Below are 19540 nucleotides of genomic sequence, written 5' to 3' on the forward strand. Positions count from 1 at the left end.
AACTTCTAAATACTGTATTTTCAATGCCACCCCAACCCCCTTTCTTCCTTCTGGTAAGCCATTAATATATGGCATCACAGGGATAGTGAGAAAATACAATGCTGAATGTGAACTTTAGTATGAAACTTGTACTTTACAAGGCTCTCCATGAATGAAGATAATGAACTAACACTCTTCACAGCCCCAATTTTCTCCCAACCAAGCCCCTTCCCTCTGCCTTTTTATTCCAGATCACTAAACAAAAGTACCTGACTGAAACTGTTTTGATACATTCCTCTTCTTTTTCATATTTTGTTCATTATCGATATAAAGGTGGATGTGTAATTATGCTTCAGTAGAATAAAGATGGAATTCTAAAATATTTATGAAAACTTCAGCTGAACTTGGTTTTAATACCATATTTGCCGGCATAAAACATGATACTTTTCACCAGAAAATTTTAGCTTTGTCTTATACTACGAATCAACTTATATATGTTTCATGTCATCCAGATCACTTTATCATATTTTTCATATGAAACAATTATTCTCCAAAAGTACAAACAATAATGTGTGAAAAATATTTCATCTTGGGCAAGAGATAATGTATGAAAAATTATTATATTTTCATTTTTTTCTCCGTTAACTTTACATTGTCAGAATCGTTCAGTATTTTATGATACTGCACTCACAAACACTTCATACTGTACTCACGTGAGCCCAATAGTGTATTAGGAACTACTTTGTAAACAAATCATGTACACTCACGTAGTAGGAACTTTACGTTTTGATTGATTACATTTGTTTCTGAATGAACTAAAGCAGATGTTTTGTGGACTGCCACATACCAGCTGCTTTGCCACATTATGCATTATCTTAATACAATGTTTCGGATTTAGGCTAGCGATAGACGCCAGATTTCATACAATTGCCGGTCCCTACAAATAATCAGCAAGTGACAAGGCACAAACTGTCTTCTTTAGCTGGTAATAAGAATGGCAAAAAATATACTTAGTTTTACATCCTGAATTTCCTCAAAATGTACTTTCTTAGTTCTGCAAATCTGAATTACATGAGCCATGGCATGGGTTCTCAAGCTTGATTAAACAACTCAAAATTGTACTGTAATTTCAACTATATTCCAAGTGCAATTACATCCTCCTTACTGCACTAAAAATGAAATAAACATTATATTCCATAGTGTCTTTTTGATAATTGCAATTGAAAGACTTCATATTTTCCCCACATTATGATTTCAAACATTCAATGACAGAACAGAAACACACTTGCTGATGTCACACACTGCTCTCACACTGCTGAAATTGATGTACTTCATGTAGAACTGGCACAGAAAAATCCAGTCCATAATTAGGAAATTTTGTAGAATCAACAAAAATACAAAAATCTATTCGTTCCAGATCAAATGGAAAAGTTGTTGCAATGCACATTCATTCACAATATAACTCCAAATTTCAATTTCAAGCAGACCAAAACACCATTTTTATGCAAAAGTTATTTCTAGGGTATGACTAAGTTCAAATTTATCTGGGTGGAGTTATGTGAGCATTAATAATGTTGCTGTTGTGTAATGATGAATCTGTGTTTGTGTATTTAGTTCGGAATACTGCATACATTCAGTTACTTTGTTTCTAGTAGTATACTTTTGTTTATATAATTAAGCCTTAGGTAGAATAAGAAAATGAGCATATAATAAAAAGCTTACTGCATTTGTATGGGAAAATATGAACACGTTTTTTCGGATGGATATACTGCACTCCCAAGGTCATGCAGTATTTCCATCTGAAAAACTTATTCATATTTTCCCATAAAAAAGCAGTAACCTATAAATGTAGGATCCCACTTTGAGTATTTTAAACAATTACATAATCATCAGTATTAAAAAGTAACATACATCAAATGTAACTGCACTAAAGCTGTATGCACCAGTAATGTACGTTGTTTGTAACATACGTTATTTACATTTGATTACATATATGTGTGTTAAAATTGACAAATTAGAAGTTAGAAGATGAATAACCATCACAAAAACATATTCCATCACAATTTTCTTGCACCTAATGATCAAAATAAAACTTATGCCCCACAGAGAGAGAGAGAGAAAGAGAGATGTCTTCATGATTGTAAATCCGTATTGTTCACTTATCTAATGTCTGATCTTACTCATGTACAAGAGCAGTAACATATTCCATTATTACTTAACACCACAAGGTAAGCAATTCCTTTTTGTTCCCACTTCCATTATCCAAGAATCAAATGGTTTTGAAGTGGTATTTACACCTAATTAAATATGCTACAGCTGTATTCAGTCATTCCAAGCTAACACCTGTTTGAGGTCATGATTCTGCAGACCAGATCTGATTAGCGAGGCTACCAATAGGGAAATGAGGCTACCCATGGGAATTATGAATACCATACCATATAATGAATGCCAGGTGGTTACTGGTGTAAATTTCTCAGCCAGTGACATCTTTTGAACTTGCAAAAGGAACTGATAGCATTTTGAAGTAACATTTAGCATGGGCAAAGATCAAAAACGAATGCCACCTAAGTACACATGCACTTTAGATAAATTCTTATTTGTTGGGAATGGAGACGTCATCATACTTGCAAAAAAAAAATGCATACGAAATGGTCGTTCTTGGGATTTAACCTAAATGAAGTCTCTATGGATATAACTATTGTGAATATTTAAACCCTGAAGGAATATAGTATGTATTTTCAAAGTTTACATTTACTGTTTCATTTATTAATGTTTTCTCTCTTTTACAAAAGCGTCAGCTAAACGGGGACAATAAGTTTAATAAACAAAACAACAACAAAAAACATGAACTGAAATCTCGCTCTCTCTCATATATCTGACTATAGTTTATTTTGATCACAAGGTGCAAAGAGAAAAATCTGATGTAATACATATGCATCCCTCTGTAACTATCTTCCCCCACAAAAGGCTGTGGAAAAATCATTTTAGATTTAATGATGCAATTTCCCTATTGATGGCAATCATGAATAATATACAATGATACTTTTTATATTAATGAAACCGGAAAAATTTATACTTTAATACCACACAGCATCACAAGTTTTATCCTATCTGTAACTCAATAAATTTTTTAGCTAGAAAAATACATAATACATTTAAAATACTTCGTGTGAAACAAATTAGGTACTTTTAGTTACATTTAATGATCCTGACTGGAAAGGTTACCGAGTTGCAGATAGGATAAAATTCATGATGCTGTGTGGAATGAAATAAAAAAGTCAATCTGGGCTTGTCTTATCCTCATCATCAACTTAGCATCCTTCATATGGATGAAGGATAGAAAATTTGCCAAATTTGCTTATTCTACTTAAACGCCATGTCGACTTATAGGCCAGCAAATATCGTAAGTAAAAATGAAATTCTGTTCACATGTTGAGATACTGAGAGCATAGTCAATTCTATGCAATGAAAATAAATCTGAGTTTAGTCTGATTTACATTGCTTCCATATTTACTTTGTTTTTCAAACCATGGAAATTATCAGCTGAGATGAAGAAGTCCTATGACAAATTAAATTACTATGCCACAAATGTCAATAACAGCATGTTTATGATTTCATATTTTTTTCCTCATAAAAGCTGTTATTTTGGCTCCTCTGCAGTTGATCTCTAAATCACCTTAGTTGAAGCTTTCCACAGCTTTAGTTCCTCTTAATAAATCATGCAAAGCACCTGGAATCCTCACTTTTTAAAAAAGTCTTTGAAGTTCAATGTCCTCACTTGTTATGGGTTTTTTATTGGTAAATTTATATTTTTTCTAGTTATGAGAAAGTTTTTTTCAATATCAACATCTGCTACTTTTTTGTTTTAAAACACAAGACATGGAGCTCAGCTCAAGATATACAATGCCAGATCCATGATGTAGAACTAATGTTATTGTGTGAAAAAAAATTTCTTCATCCAGTTGCCTTGCTCTTGCACCTTTTCCTTACTCCAAGTGCAAACCATCCATAATATTTGGATTAGATGTGTGATTTAGAAATGTACTGTACAGAAACCATTGTTTTTCTGTCACAATGACCTTGACCTTTGACCTTTAGACTCCAAAATTTATTAAATTTGTTTCTTATTCGAAATGCAAGCCATCTACAAAGTTTAGAGTTAGTAGATGGTGGAGAACTCAAATTATTGTTTAGAAACTACTTTTTCTACTTTTAGTCAGTGACCTTGCCTTTAAAATTTTGATCCCAAAGCTAATTAGGATAAGATCCTACCTCCAATGCAAACCAACCATCAAGCTTGGTAACTGTGGAAATCTTGAGTTTTTATACAGAAACCATGTTTCTTCATACAGTCACTGTACCCTTGACCTCTGACCTTATCCAAAATCGATATGCAAGCCAGCCATTAAAACTTGGTAACTGTAGATTGTGGGCTACTTAAGCTAATCTGCAAAAACAAAATTAGTAACAGATGGGTTGACAAATGGATGACTTCAAAACATAATACACTCCACCTTATTATAAGCAAATCAAAATTGAGAATTTCTTTAATTTCACATATAATTTTGCCAGATATTGCAAACTGGTGCAAGAATACTAATATGAATTTAATATTTCAACTAATATGTGTTTCTCACCATCTCCTGAGACTGACTTGTTGGAGCGTGTTCCATGCCAGTTTTGTGGGTCTCGACTTTGACATAAATGGCCTTCTGGATCAATGGCTGAAATAAAGAGTCACCAAGTGAGAGTAGTCTACATGTTATTACATAATTTGCAAACAATTTACTACTTCAGAGTAAACAAGCACCAAGAATATATTGGTGTAAAAAATAAAAGTGTTTACTTAAAAACAAAATCAGCTCTACAACAGGATGGTATGGTGGACTGAAGAAGCCATGAAGTGTGAAAAGCCTTGCAAACAGAGATGCCATAGCTGCTGATTCAACCGGTTTGGACACATTTCATACTTATTCACTTTGCTTTAAGTCTGACCTAATGACTTATTACAGCAATATAATAATTATTAAAACAACAAAGCTTCATCAGTGAAGAGTGAAAATAAAGTTTGAGTATATGTAATTAGGTTAAAAAAAGATAATATGTATTTTAAAAAATCAAAAATGTCACTCAGGCAGGAAAATTAAGTCACACTGACCTATATTTTGTCAAGCCGAGTTACTCATTTAAATATCAATTTTTGTGAGTGGGAAAGATGAAGATCAAAATATTAAGGGTGTAACATGAATAGTTGAAAATATGTGAGCCACTCAAGCATGAAGATTAGGTGACATTGACCTACTTCTGGTATAGCTGAGTTCGGAGTCCATGATTTTCATGAATGTAGGTGTAAAAGGGTCAAAGATGTTTTATATTTAAGAAATGCATGTAAATAGCTGAAAATGAACAAGTCACTAGAGTGCCAAAATGAGATCATACTGATATGATTTCAAAATGGAATCTTGTTTATTCAATACATGTGTATTTAGATCTCATTTATAATACATTAAGCTTAAATTTAAGAGCCCAGCATTAATGAACAGCACATGTTTGATAATTGGATTACTGATTATATCCGATTATGCTTTGGAAAGGTGAAATATTACAATTAATAGTTGAAGTTTGAAAACTGATTTGTCCATAAAAACTCAATTTATTGCTGAAATGAACAATAATGTAGGAAAATCCTATGATCCAAGACTGAACTCTCGTCCTCTATATCTATATAAACCATAAAAGAGTTCCTTAATGAGAGAGATTCTCTGAGTAAAAAGAATTTTCAGGAATTCAAGATAAGACCATTTCTTCCTTTTAACTCTAAAGTGGTAAAACCAACTCTGATCTTATCCAGCAACAACACGATTTTCAAATTAGCTGATGTGTACACATACTGGATGCCAGCTTGGCACCATTTTCATTTAGGACAAAGGAGACAACACTGAAGTCTTTTGATGAAAACCCCATGTCATAATGGTTATCCATTCAAGCCATAATGGCAGCCATATTGGATGTACAACTCGTATTATTTTCATTTAGGACCAACTATGTATTATAAGACATCTACGGCTGAAAATAGAAAAAACTAGATATCATAAGAGGTCTATAGCTGAAAACCCATGCTGATACAGTCATCATTTTGGAGAGGAGTTGAGAGAACAATATTTACAAAATATGACTTTCCATTCAGGTGTATGAGTAAGAACAAGATTTTAGATGACTGGTGTGATAGCAACATTGGACATAAGATCAGCACCATCTTTGTGTAGGGTCAAATGGATATCATAAATCTTCTAATGAAAACCCCACAGGAATTTGCCTTTCTGTTCAAGTAGAGTTGTTATGACAGGGTTTTCAAAAAGGCTCCCATGATGGCTATATTGGATGTCAGATTGGCATGATTTTTTTTGGTGCCAGGAATAGCTAGACATCATAACTGGTCTTTCAGTGCAAACCCCATGTTGATATGACCATCCATACTGGTGGTGTTGCAGTAACAAAAGTTCAGGATGGCTACCACTGTGGCCATATTTTGGTCTATGACTAGTAGAGATAAGAAATAGTCTTCCATGCCTTCTCTGATTTCATCTTTGTGAATTTTGCAATTTCTGCAAAGTACTCATAAGAAAGCTGAAACAGAAAACTATAAACAGAGATTTCTAAGCTTGAATATGTCCAATATCTTCATGTGTTTGCTGTTTATGTCACTCAAGCTGCACTTGATAATTAAGGCAAATAGTTATGGAAATAGTGTGATCGAAAGGTAAGAACAGAAGGACAAACTGAAACAAATTAGTTTGTGTTCTAGGTTTTTCTTGTTATTCGCAGGTGGTTGTTTCTTATACAAAAGTAAATGAAGTACAGCTGAAAAATTGTCATACCCATGGCATCCCCGCGATCATAAACATTCATCTTCCATTTAGCACTTGTACCTCCTTGACCTGAAAAAAAACCCATTGTTAAATATTAAGATACATAGGACTTCAGATAAAAATTTAAACACTCAAACTTATATTTTAACTAAGTGCCATGTATTTTGCTGACTTTACCTGTAAAATTGGGTATAGGAATACAAACATTTCACATCCATCGAGGGAACCATAGAAGAAACCAGAAGGGTTCATTCTTGCAAGAAAAAATATAGTTCTTAACTTCCTGCAGAACAATAAAATGTCATTATGTGACATTGGTAATTGATAAAAGTATAAAATCTAGAGAGGTGAATAAAATGTCATTATGTGACAATGGTAACTGATAAAAGTATAAAATCTAGAGAGGTGAATAAAATGGAATTCAGTTTAGATTGTGATGTAGAAAATCAATGACTTTTAAAGTTCACATTTTAGTCTTGTTCTCAAAAAACCAAAACAGTTTGATCAGGCTTAATGCAGACGATTTTAGCTTTGCAAAACTTAGGACAGGTTTGACATTTGTCTAGGACAAAAATAAAAACAGAAGACAATTTATTTTTTACTGTCATGCCATAATATTTTCAAATTAGCTGCAGCAGCAGTAGTTGAAATAACATTGGCATCATTTTTATTTTACACAAAACGACACACCATTAGAAGAATTTGGTATAAACCTCGCACCAATAATCAACAGAAAAAGTTATAAGATTTTGAGCATGTTCATATTTGATGTCGATGGGGCACCATCATCATTTAGGACCAATTAGATGTAATAAAAAGTCTTTGGGTGAAAACCCTATAGCGATATAACCATAAATTCTGGAGGAGTGGCAATGACAACATTTTCATGGTGGCCATATTGAAAGGCAAAATCAGGATCATTTTCATTCAGGTACAATTATACACCAAAGAAGTCTCCAAGTGAAAACCTCATGGCAATATGACCTACCATTCAGGAGGAGTAATAATAACTGTTGTTGTTGTTGTTGTAGGGTTTAACGCCATTTTTCAGCACAAGATAGGCTATACATGGCAGTCAGTATTAATGGTGGAGGAAGAACCTGGGAAAACCCCAGAAATAACCACCGACCAATGAGAAGCTACTGGCAAGCTTTCTCTCATACCCACATTGGTCGAACCCGAGACTCGAACCCAAGCAGACAGAGGTGAGATGGCAGTAATCCATCATGGTGAGTGCTTTAGTTAATAATAATGATAATAATAATAATAATAATAACAATAATAATACTAAAGTCTTTATTTTATGAGGGTGACACAATTAGTACAAAAACTAATCTCCCTTGTGGCAATCAATTATCTACTTGTGTACTGGCAAATATATAAAATACAGCTGGGAAACAAACATACAAATTATGGATTCATGAACAGAAGAACAGCTAAGTATGGATTCAGCACACAGAGCATTGTGTACACAAACATGCAGATTGAAAACTTCATCATTTGAACATGCACACACACACACATTATATATACACACACACACAAATATACCACAATGTTGGCCATAACTGATTATTTTATTGACATTATCTGTATTGTATCCACTTCAAACATCTGCAATGAAAGGAAGGCACTGATGACGTTTCTTTAATATCTTTAGGTAGACAGTTCCAAAAGACTGGACCCCAAAAAAGGCAAACTATTTTATACAATTCAGTTTTGGGTTTAGGAAGAAGAAAGTTATTATATGATACAAAGTGTAGCATTGATAGACTAGAAGATGTATTTATATTATTTGTCCTTTAACTGAACATATCATTTATGTAATTGGGCACTGAACCAATGGAAACTTTATTCATAAATTTAGCTTGTCTTAAACAGATTCTTTTATCTATAGTTATTATCTTCAAACACTTCACACATTCATAAACATTATCAACTCTGTTGTCATGGATAATTCTGATGGCAATTCTGAAGTCTTTCCACTTTTAACAAATTTATTTGAGAAGCTTTATCCCATATGATTTTGGAGTAGTCCAGATGAGGTTGAATAGAACTTTTGTAAAATAATATCCTGTATTCTTAGCCATCTGTTTGATGACATTACTGATATGCTGTGACCATAACATACTGTTATCAACTTGACCTAATACAAGTTTATCTTGCATAACACTTTTCAGTTCCATGTCATTAAAATAGACATGGAGAATATTAACTTTAATTCTCTTATGTCTCTGAAAAGAGATTACCATCATCATTTTGGTTTTGTCTAAATTAATGACCATTCCATTATGTTTACACCATTCTGAAGGCAAAGAAAAGCATTTTGAAAGTTTCTTTTGATAGTAGTTTTAGACAAGCTAATATATAAGGTGGTGTAGTCAACATAAAGATTAGTTTCAATATTTACTGTATACAAATGCAGATTTTTTATAAAAAAATATTAAGAGTAGTGGTTCTAAAATAGATCCCTGAGGTACTCCATGCCACAAGTTTTTTGTTTTGTCTGGCATGACACTGTTTATGTCAGCTTTTTGTTTTCTTCCTTTCAACTTAAACCAATTTAAAAAGTTGTTGTTCAGCTTGTAAAGTTTAAAACTTTCAAGTAAAATATAATGATCAACTAGATAAAAAGCTTTCCTAAAATCAACCAGTACAACTCCAACTCCATTATCTAATGCTTTGAGCCATTTTACAATGATACTAGCAAGAGCAGTTTCACAGGAATGATTTGGGCAAAAGTTGGATTGCCTATTAAACAACAGACTGCTTATCAATAATAATCTTTAGAATGTTGATCAAGAATTTTTGATAAGCCAGTCTAAAATTATTTTTGTCATCAGCAGGACCAGATTTATGAAAAGATCACACTTTAGCCTCATTCCATCGTTCAGGAAATATATTTGTTTTATGCTTACAATAATAAATGCTGATTGATTATCAATTACATAGAACAAACAACAGATGATACACAACAGACAACACAATCAGGACACAGGGCCATAATGTAACATGCACTCATTTGACTTAATAGCCAGATGCACTACACAAAATTTATTTAATACTCTCACTAACCTTTCACTGGCTTAGTTGATTTGCCTCCCTTGCCCTCCATTTGATCTCTTACGGTCTCATAGACGATTTGAAGGATGGGCAGACAGAAAGCCTGACAAAAAAATACACAGCAATAGTATCCTGTAAAATCTGGATATTAACAAAATATGTTTTTTTTAACTAATGGAGAACCAATGTGCAATGCGCTTAACATAAGTAAAATTTCTTATCATAGAATTATGTCAAAAGTGTCAATATTTATGCTGAAGAATCAAAATTCAATATTGTAGTGAGACAGATTATGGGAAGGACAGATAATAAATTTGAAGGATCAGAACCAGGGCACAAAAGGTATTCAGTTGGCTTCATGTCCTGCTGGTCAAATAGCTTGGACCTTTCACTTGTCCTAAAGAATAAATGGCTTGGACCTGTCACTTATCCTGCAGGACAAATGGCTTGGACCTCATCTTAAGCTGATTGAAATATCAATAAGGATGCATGCATTTGTGGGAAAGTGTGGGTGGTATACTAGTAACGTAATTATTGGAGAAACATAATTTACAAAAAAGTCTGCCTTCTCCTTCGAATAAACTCTCCAATCACATTAATGTTAGGAGAATAGGTAAGAGGAGAGAATGCATCCAGCCCCTATCATTAGCCTGCTTCAAGGGAAGAATGTCTGAATTCCCTATAACATTGACAAACCACTCTAATTAGAAGGCTGCACAAATTATGGTCATGTAACCCATTATAATGACACATAAAGAATTACTTTTTCTTACTGAGCAACAAAAACATAAAGAAACCCAGCAAAAATATTAAACTCACAGATGTGAGGAAGCTGCACTGACCTAAAAAGGTCTATTGATTACCTGGGCCACCATCATTGGACCCAACAGATTCAGTTGTTGTCTCTATGATGCTACATATCTGAGATAGAGACTTGAGAAAACTGACTTAACATCACAGCTTCTTTTATGTCTTGGATCAATAATTTATGAAGGATAATTTTTTATGTTTATCCAACAATAGTTACCCAATCACATTAACATTAGGAAATAACCTCTGCTACTTTGGAATCCAACCCTTCCTGAAAGCTGTAATTTCTGGCTATATATCATGTAAACAAGCAAAGTAGCTCTTATAGAAAACCTGCCCTTGCCCCAGCAAGTTGCCCACACATATGCCAAATGTTTACTAGCTAAGCTTCATTAAAACCTATACCAAGATGATTGCATTTGCTGGGAAGGGTAGGAAGGATTGACACTAATGTGATCGGGTAATTATTCTTGAAGAAACATATCCTGTCTCCATCTATTATCCAATCACATTAAGAGAATAGTTAAGGAAGAGGAAATACATAAGCATCAACCTACATACACATCACCCTGTAGGATTATGATGTCTGCTCTACTGAAAGGATGACACTGGTTATCGAGTCGTTTCGTTTAAATTTACATGTCATGAACGTATATGTTGTGAATATTTTCCTAAAGCCATGTACAACTTCAGTAGTTTCCATGACTATGGGATTGAAATTAACTTCATTTTAAGATGGTTTTGTTTCCTTTCTTGTTATGTTCCTTCAATCGGTAATTTTCATGAAGTCTTACGTTTTAGATATTCAAAACTGAAAACTAGCAATGACTGCAGTATCTAATTATCATAAAGAAAGACAAAATATTTGAAAATTTGTCAATCAATGTGAAACTTGAAAGAATTACGATGAGCGCCTATACTTTTGGATTGTTCTTCAAACATCAACTGTAAAATGTAAATCACCAAATAAGAATATGCTCATGACTGCTGATGACGTGTAAATCACAATATATGCAATTTCCCCACAACCCCCAAAAATATATAATCAATATCATATATTCAATGGGGAAGTCACTAGTTTATATGTCAACAAATGTGTGATCAAATACTCAAAGTCAAATATGTTTTTCTTCCTAAGTATGTCTTGTTATAACATTGTTCTCTTCACAAGCATTTCTGACTAAAGCAGGTGCAACAATATTAAAGTCCCATTGTTGGCGAAGAAATAAAGTTCAAGTCACAACAGAGAGAGAGATATAGAAGGTTGTTAATACTGACAGGTTCAAAGTTATTATATTAAATTAACCTTGAACTGTAAAATATGTATCATTAAGCCCCAATAATAACAGGGAGAAGGAAGGAATAATTAGCAAAAGAAAGAATAAAGTAGGGGGCTAAACAAGATGTTGTGTTCAGTCTCAACATCACAAAAACAGAATATAAAAACTAGACAATATAATTAACTTAATCTCCAGTCATTTGGTGGAGACAGAAACAAAAGAGACATGTATAGAGAAACGTTGAAGACAGATGACTACAGCAACACATAAATTCAAGGCAGAGTCAGGCTGACATTTTGGCCCTCCTTCCCAAAATCTCTGATAATTTTAGGTCCTTGGGACCATTCAAACCTCTGAACAAGAGACAGAGACATTAGTCTTTACAATTTTCCCACATTTTATTCATTTTCACAATAAATTTAATTAAGTTTTATACAAATTACACCTTTCCAAAATGGTGATCTGAAATTATCATTTGTCAATCATCCAATTATCATATTGCTGCTGAAATATACCACTATTTTCCAAGTCAGACAGCTTTATGTAATATAAACGACACCTAAACACATGTGTATTGAAAATACAAAGACTTCTCAAATAATATTTTTATTGTCCAAATGTATCACTGACATAAAGACGATTCATTCTTTATTTGGCATCGAGCAATTGCTATTATAGAACAAGTCTGCACATCTTTTCTGCGAAAAAAATTTAAAAAGAAAAACATAAATTGTCATTTTTGGTGTGATTCTGGCATGATTTTAACACGCATTTCAGTGCTAATTATAAACATAACTGGTAGTATTTTAAAGAAAACAAAATATTCATCAAAGAAATGCATGTTATTCTGCCAAAAATACCACTTTAAAGGCTGCCTACTGCAGATATATAGAGCTGAAATCTACAGTACCACCTATACAGCTTTTCAAAATTAAAAGAATATTGTTTTACAAAATTAAATTAAAAAAACCCACACCATCTGTATTTTTATGTCTTCTATCAACACATTAAAGAAACCAGCCAGAACCAGCCTAGTGGAGACCAGAAACATCAGTGTGACCATATATGGCCATGCAATAAGATTAGAATTGTTGATGAACAGTTGACATATGTACATACCAATCTGTTAATTGATTAATGTATTGTTGGAATTTGGAGTGTTTGTCCTAATGTGGGATGTTTTTGAGGTGTTATAAGTAATCAAGAAACAAAAGGGAGTTACGACCCTTTGATGATGAAAATTGGAGGTGATAAGATGAAGAGACTGACCATCACAAATTATTTTGGTAGACACACAAGAGTAAGTATTTTGATTTTTTGTCAAGTTTAACTGTTTTATTGTTCAAGATATTTTAAGAGAAATATTTAAGAAGAGATCATATATATTTTGTTTAATACATGGCAAAGTACCAAAACATGTACCTTCTCCCAATGCTAAAAAACCACTGGCTCTGAAGTGATTCAAAATTCAACAATGAACGGATATCAGTTTAACTGTGCAGACAAGTAGACAGGGCTTCTGTTAGGCTTCACATTTGTTGCCAAATGCAAAAAAAAATTGAAAGTGGTCGTATTTTTTACTTACTGTAGAAAAATGCTGGCAACAAATTCTTATAAAGGAAATTTTTAATTTTTCATTGATATAAGAGACTCAGGCATCTTAATACCTGTTTTCACTATCTGCGGCAGTCAGTGGATCATGTCGGTAGATGACGAATAAGATGTTATTCGAAGATGATTGCAGCTAACTGCAAGATGTCAGTCGGTTTTGAGAAGTAATTAAATGTGATTAGTAGGAAATAAGGAATGACAGAGGGATATACTCTATTGTTGAACAGGTCAGCAAAAAGATTTGGTGTCATTTGCACATATTGATAATTTATGTTTACAGCAAACTGTGTGAGATGCACTTGGGACTGTTTAGTGTTTTAGGGATTATTTACTTAGATAACACATTTTTGTGGTATGAACTTAGCTGAGTAACAGCTGCTACAAGGATGCCAGTTGTCGAATGTGAAGGATCCCAGTTGCTTAATATCAAAGAAAAATTAAAAAACAAGTCTGTCTCAAGGCATAAAGAATATGGCTAATCTAACTCTGAAAAACAAAGATTTATGTCCAGTTGCATCTGAGGCAGCTACCAGGTTACTTGTTGCCCATATTTCTACTGCAGACTGTGAGAGGGGGTTCAGTCACCATTAGCTGATTAAAACAAACTTACAAAATTCTATGGGTATATCTACTATGCAAAATTTAATGAGAATTTCTCTTGATGGGCCCAGTGACAAAAAATTTGATTTCAGGAAGACATTTAAGAAATGGTCTGGGGAAAAAATGAGGCAGATATTTTTGAAGTGTCAGTGACAATGTTCATAAAGACTAAGCGGTATTTTGTATTATCAGTTATAAAGAAACATTCTGATTCATTCTTGCTTTTCATATGCTATACATTGAACTTCATGTGTATATAATAGTATTGTTATATTTATTAATAATTATTCTTGTGCTTTGAAATGTAATAAAAATATATAAAAACTGTTCTATTGTCATGTTTATATAGAATAAAAATAGGACCAATATAATATTGTGCACATATTTAAGTCCCTGCATCATGACATAAAATGGCCCATATGGATGAAAAGTGGCTCCAAATTTTTAAATTGGGCAACTTTCATGGTACAATGAAAAATATTTCAAAGGGAGGTCCTGAGTAGCAAAGGTCCTGAGTTTGCGTTGTGCATTTTATAGGTATGCATCTTTAAAACCATTTGAAGTTTTCATGCACACAAATTAAGTTAGATCCCTAGATAAAATATATCTGGTAATCATATATTGCAAGATAATTAATTTTCAGGTTAGGATAAATTATTCATAAAAGAATAAATTCATTATGAATTTTTCCAATGTTTATTTCAAGTTAAAATCAATCTCTATTTTTTTACAGTGGGGAAACCTGCCAACAGATTTTTGGATCTGTGCCAAAAAGAGAATGTACTGAAGATGAGACTCAGAAATACAACTTAAATTCAAGTAAGGAACTTCCTCCATGAGGTGAACATAACTTGGATGATTATTGGACAGCAGTCAGCAACCTTACAAACCCAGCAACAGGAAAACTGAAGTCAGAACTTCCTTGCAAGCTGAGCATAGTTGTCCTGCCATTACAAACATTCTAATGCCGATACAGAGAGGAGAGTCTCCATTCTTTGCAAAATACGAAGCAATTCAGATGGAAATATGGACAAGAGAACTATTGAGAACATGTTAAATGTGAAGTTTAATAATCACAGTGAATGTCATCAGTGCTCAACAGACAACGATCTTGTGAAGAAAACTATAAATGCTACTAAGATGTTATCAACAACAAAAATGTTTGCAGTGAAATACAAGATAAACAACTGTTCTAGTTTCATTACTTGACTCCTATTAATTTTTACTGTAATACCTATGTCTTATCATCTATTAATTATTACTGTAATACCTATGTCTTATCATCTGCTGATGCAGGAGTAAAAATTCATTATCCATCCAATAAGAATGATAATACTTAGAATGACTGGAAAACATACCCCAGTTTTACCACTTCCCGTTTCTGCAGCCTATAAAGAAAAAATGAAAATGATTTACCATTCACAGAATCAATGAATTTAATCACACTTTTTAATTAATTTATATTTTTATTATTGTTTAAATTTCCAATGCTAATAATAATAATGACAATAATAATCATCATCATCATCATCATGTAGTATTGATTTTTAGAGGGTTAACTCACTCAGTTTAAAAAATAAGCTCCCTAGGCCCTCTATCAAACAAAATATTCTCATGTAAAGGTTCAGAATTTAAATTTTTAAAAAATAGAAATTGAAGAAGAGGGAAAAATAAAAGATAATAAATTTTAGTGAGGAAAAAAAGAAAAGATAAAAAATTGCATAGGAATGAACAAATGTAATTATTAACTATACTGATCTAATATGTACCCATTCTTGTATGCTTTTATGAAAAGCATTTTAAAGATGGTGCTTCTTTCACATATTAAGGTAAACTATTCCAAATCAAAGCCCAAATTCGTACAACTGTTCTTAACTGTTTTGGAGCTTTGGGATTTTGTATTAATTATTTAACAAAGACCATAGAAATGTTGGATATTTTCTTTCTGTTATTTGACCATTGTTCATAATGAATACCTTCTAGATCTGAAATTTTGTACACAAGTTTAGGTGGGTTGGTGGTTTTTCCCTGGGTTTTCCAGGATTCTTCCTCCACCAGTTATACTGGCCGCCATGTATAGCCTATCTTGTGCTGAGAAATGGCGTTAAACCCTACAACATCAACAACAACACAAGTTTAGATTTCTCTTAAGCCTAACTTTATCAGAATGTTTCATCTTTGATAATGAGTGTAGATGAGACCTTTATCATTGCATCATTTCATGTTAGGTAGTTATCAATGTGTACACAGACAATAAACTTATCATGCTGTACGAAAGATGCATTATTGCGGCCTAAAATCTGTACCTTCCCTGGGCTGTTCTAATCGGAAGACTTTTAGTCTTTAATATATTTTGGGTAATTCCATTCTGTTTACACCAAAGTTTCTTAATCATCTATAGCACCCTGAAAATTAGTTTTCAGGAAATTAAATTAGAAGTTGTTGTATATCATTAGCATATAGATATGTACTTGTAAAAAGGCAAATTGTTAATGAAGATTAGAAACAGGAGGCGGTCTAGTACTAGACCCTGCAGAACACCATAGTGTACAAAATGACCGCTTGTCATTACTCCATTACTGTCATTGACTGGTACCTTTGTGTGAAATAATATTAAAGCCATCTGTCTGAAAATATAAATCTGTAGTTCCTCTGATGGTCATAAAGACTGTACCTACAAGAGTTCCTTCATCAAGGCTTCAACCATTTATCTACCAAAACCATTACACTAGTGACTACACCTCACTCCTGATGGATTTAATAAAACAGGTTCTTGCTTACACAGAAATTCATTAATTTGGAAAGGATTTTAACATCTGAAACTGATCTAAAATTGTTAACATTAGTTTTGTCAACAGGGGTGATTTTAGCTACTTTCATATGTTGGGGAACTGGCCCGATTTTATACTCAGTTGATAAGGTATGCAATTCTTTATGCAACCACAAGAAATGTTGCTTTCAAACCTCTTAGTTAAATCTGAATGAGTCCCTTTGCTTTCAACAGGTCAAGTTCTGAGAAATATTTCAATATTTTACCTATCTGAATTTCAGGAATTTCGAACAACACAGGTCCTTTTTGTGTTTATACAATGCTAGGGTACTTGTGTCGAAGTTGTATCCACATCTGTATCTTCTTTCCAATACTAAAGGGCCCTAATGCTATGGTACTCGTGTCAAAGTTGTATCCACATCTGTATCATCTAATATATAAAGGTCCAAATGCTAGGGTGTTTGTGTCAAAGTTGTATCAATATTGATATCAACTAGATCAACATTGGTATCATCTAATACATAAAGGTCCTAATGCTAGGGTGTTTGTGTCAAAGTTGTATCAATATTGATATCAACTGGATCAACATTGGTATCATCTAATACATAAAGGGCCTAACGCTAGGGTGTCTGTGTCAAAGTTGTATCAATAATAATATCAACTGGATCAACATCGGTATCATCTAATACATAAAGGTCCTAATGTTTGGGTGTTTGTGTCAAAGTTGTATCAACATCTGTATTATCTGTCCAATACTGAAAGGTCCTCATGCAATGGTGTTTGTGTCAAAGTTGGTCAAATTCTGTGAAACATAGATTTTTACATACCGGTAAACATGTTCAATCTTTTTCTACGTTAAGTAATGCCACTCATATTTGATGGCAGAATGGTTACTTTTGTACAAAATCTGAAAGGCTTTCAAGCTAGGACACTTTCTGTGAAATCTGGTCATAAGTTCTGTTGAGCAGTTATTTAGAAGAAGCTACTGGAAGTTTGTATAAATATGAAAAGTCTTTATGCATCATCTGTACTAACATTAGTTCTTCATACTAGAACTCATTAATTGGTAAAATTCTATTCAGTGGTTTTTGAGAAAATGTTAGGAATAATTTTTTCTATTTTTATAATAGTGGCAGATACGTATCATTTGTAGTCTGGAAAAATCTTGACCCTGAAATGCTTTCTGTCAAGGTCAAGGTCAAATTCTATTCAGTAGTTTTGGAAAAATCATTAAAGGTTTTTCTGGTTTTATATTGGCCGTATTTTTATGGTGGATCAGAATCATTTGTACAACTTGAAAAGTCTTCATTCCAAGACACTTTCTGTCAAGTATGGTTAAATTGTGTTCCATTTTTGGAAAGTCAATTTAAATGCTGTTTTTATTATTATTAACAGTAATAATATTTAATGGCAGATGATACAATTTTACATATTTTTATAGATCTTCAGGCCAGGATGCTATCAAATTTGATCAAATTCTGTTTGGTACTTTTTGAAAAGATCAGCATCAATTGTACAAACTGGAAACGTCTTCATGCCAGGATACATTGTCAAGTTGGGTCTAATTTTATTCAGCATTTTGGAGAAGACATCATTTAAAAGTTTTTGTATGTTTAGCAATGGTGGCCATATTTAACTGGGGGAAAATATTTTTTAAAACTTGGAAGATCTTCATGCCTGGATGCTTTCTGTTAAATCTGATGAAATTCTGCTCGTTGGCTTGGGAAAAGAAGCCATTTAACAGTTTTTCTATTTTTAGTAATGATGACCATATCTGATGGTGATTCACTATCATTTGTACCAACTTCAAATGGATTTATGCCAAGATGCCCTGTACCAAGTTTTGGCTGAAATTGGAAATAATTTGTACAAACTCTGAAGAACTTCATGCGAGGATGATTTCTGTTAAATTTGGTCACTTCAAAATTTTCTATAATTTTATGGCCATGCTCAATTCCAAATTGGCATCATTCACAAAAACATAAACAACCTTCATGCCTGGATGCAGTCAATTTTAGTCAAATTCTGTTCAGCAGTTTTTGAGATGAAATTGTTTGAGGGTTTTCAATCTTAAACAAATGAAGTCATATCTGATGACATATTAGTTGTTGTAGTTGTAGCTGTTGTAGTGTTTAACGCCATTTTTCAGCACAAGATAGGCTATACATGGCGGCCAGTATAACTGGTGAAGAACCCTGGAAAACCCCAGGCAGAACCACCGACCCACGAGAAGCTACTGGCAGGCTTTCTCACATACCCACGTTGGCCGAGTCTGAGACTCGACATATCAGTATAATCTGAACAAACTTAAAAAGCCTCTACACTAGGATTTTCTGCAATGTTTGGTTGAAACTGGTCCATTTTTTAAAGAAGCCAAAAAAAGCAATTGTTGACATCCACACAACAGATGACCAATAATGGACAATGTCCACACCAAATGGTCACTTGCCCTTACTCAGGTAATCTAAACCTTGCAGAAACTTACCATCAACACATCTCCACCTCCAAGAATCATGGGAATCGCCTCTGCCTGGACATCAGTTGGCAAGCTATAAGAA

General features: G+C 33.3%; 1 protein-coding gene across 1 annotated transcript in view; it reads right to left on the reverse strand.

Annotated features, from left to right (window-relative positions):
• The window catches only part of LOC149780279 (ATP-dependent RNA helicase DDX1-like), a 339496-nt gene that overhangs the window by 311626 nt on the left and 8330 nt on the right, over positions 1-19540 (reverse strand). Inside the window, exons 3-7 of the mRNA XM_089937077.1 lie at positions 19468-19531; positions 15571-15600; positions 9924-10014; positions 6858-6917; positions 4617-4703 (exon numbers count right to left, since the gene is read on the reverse strand). Of these exons, the coding sequence (XP_089793203.1) occupies positions 4617-4703; positions 6858-6917; positions 9924-10014; positions 15571-15600; positions 19468-19531 (332 nt within the window). The remainder of the gene's footprint in view (positions 1-4616; positions 4704-6857; positions 6918-9923; positions 10015-15570; positions 15601-19467; positions 19532-19540) is intronic.

This window comes from Sinohyriopsis cumingii, chromosome 16 (assembly GCF_028554795.1).
Source record: "Sinohyriopsis cumingii isolate HCF-2022 chromosome 16, ASM2855479v2, whole genome shotgun sequence".
Taxonomy (NCBI): Eukaryota; Metazoa; Mollusca; class Bivalvia; order Unionida; family Unionidae; genus Sinohyriopsis; species Sinohyriopsis cumingii.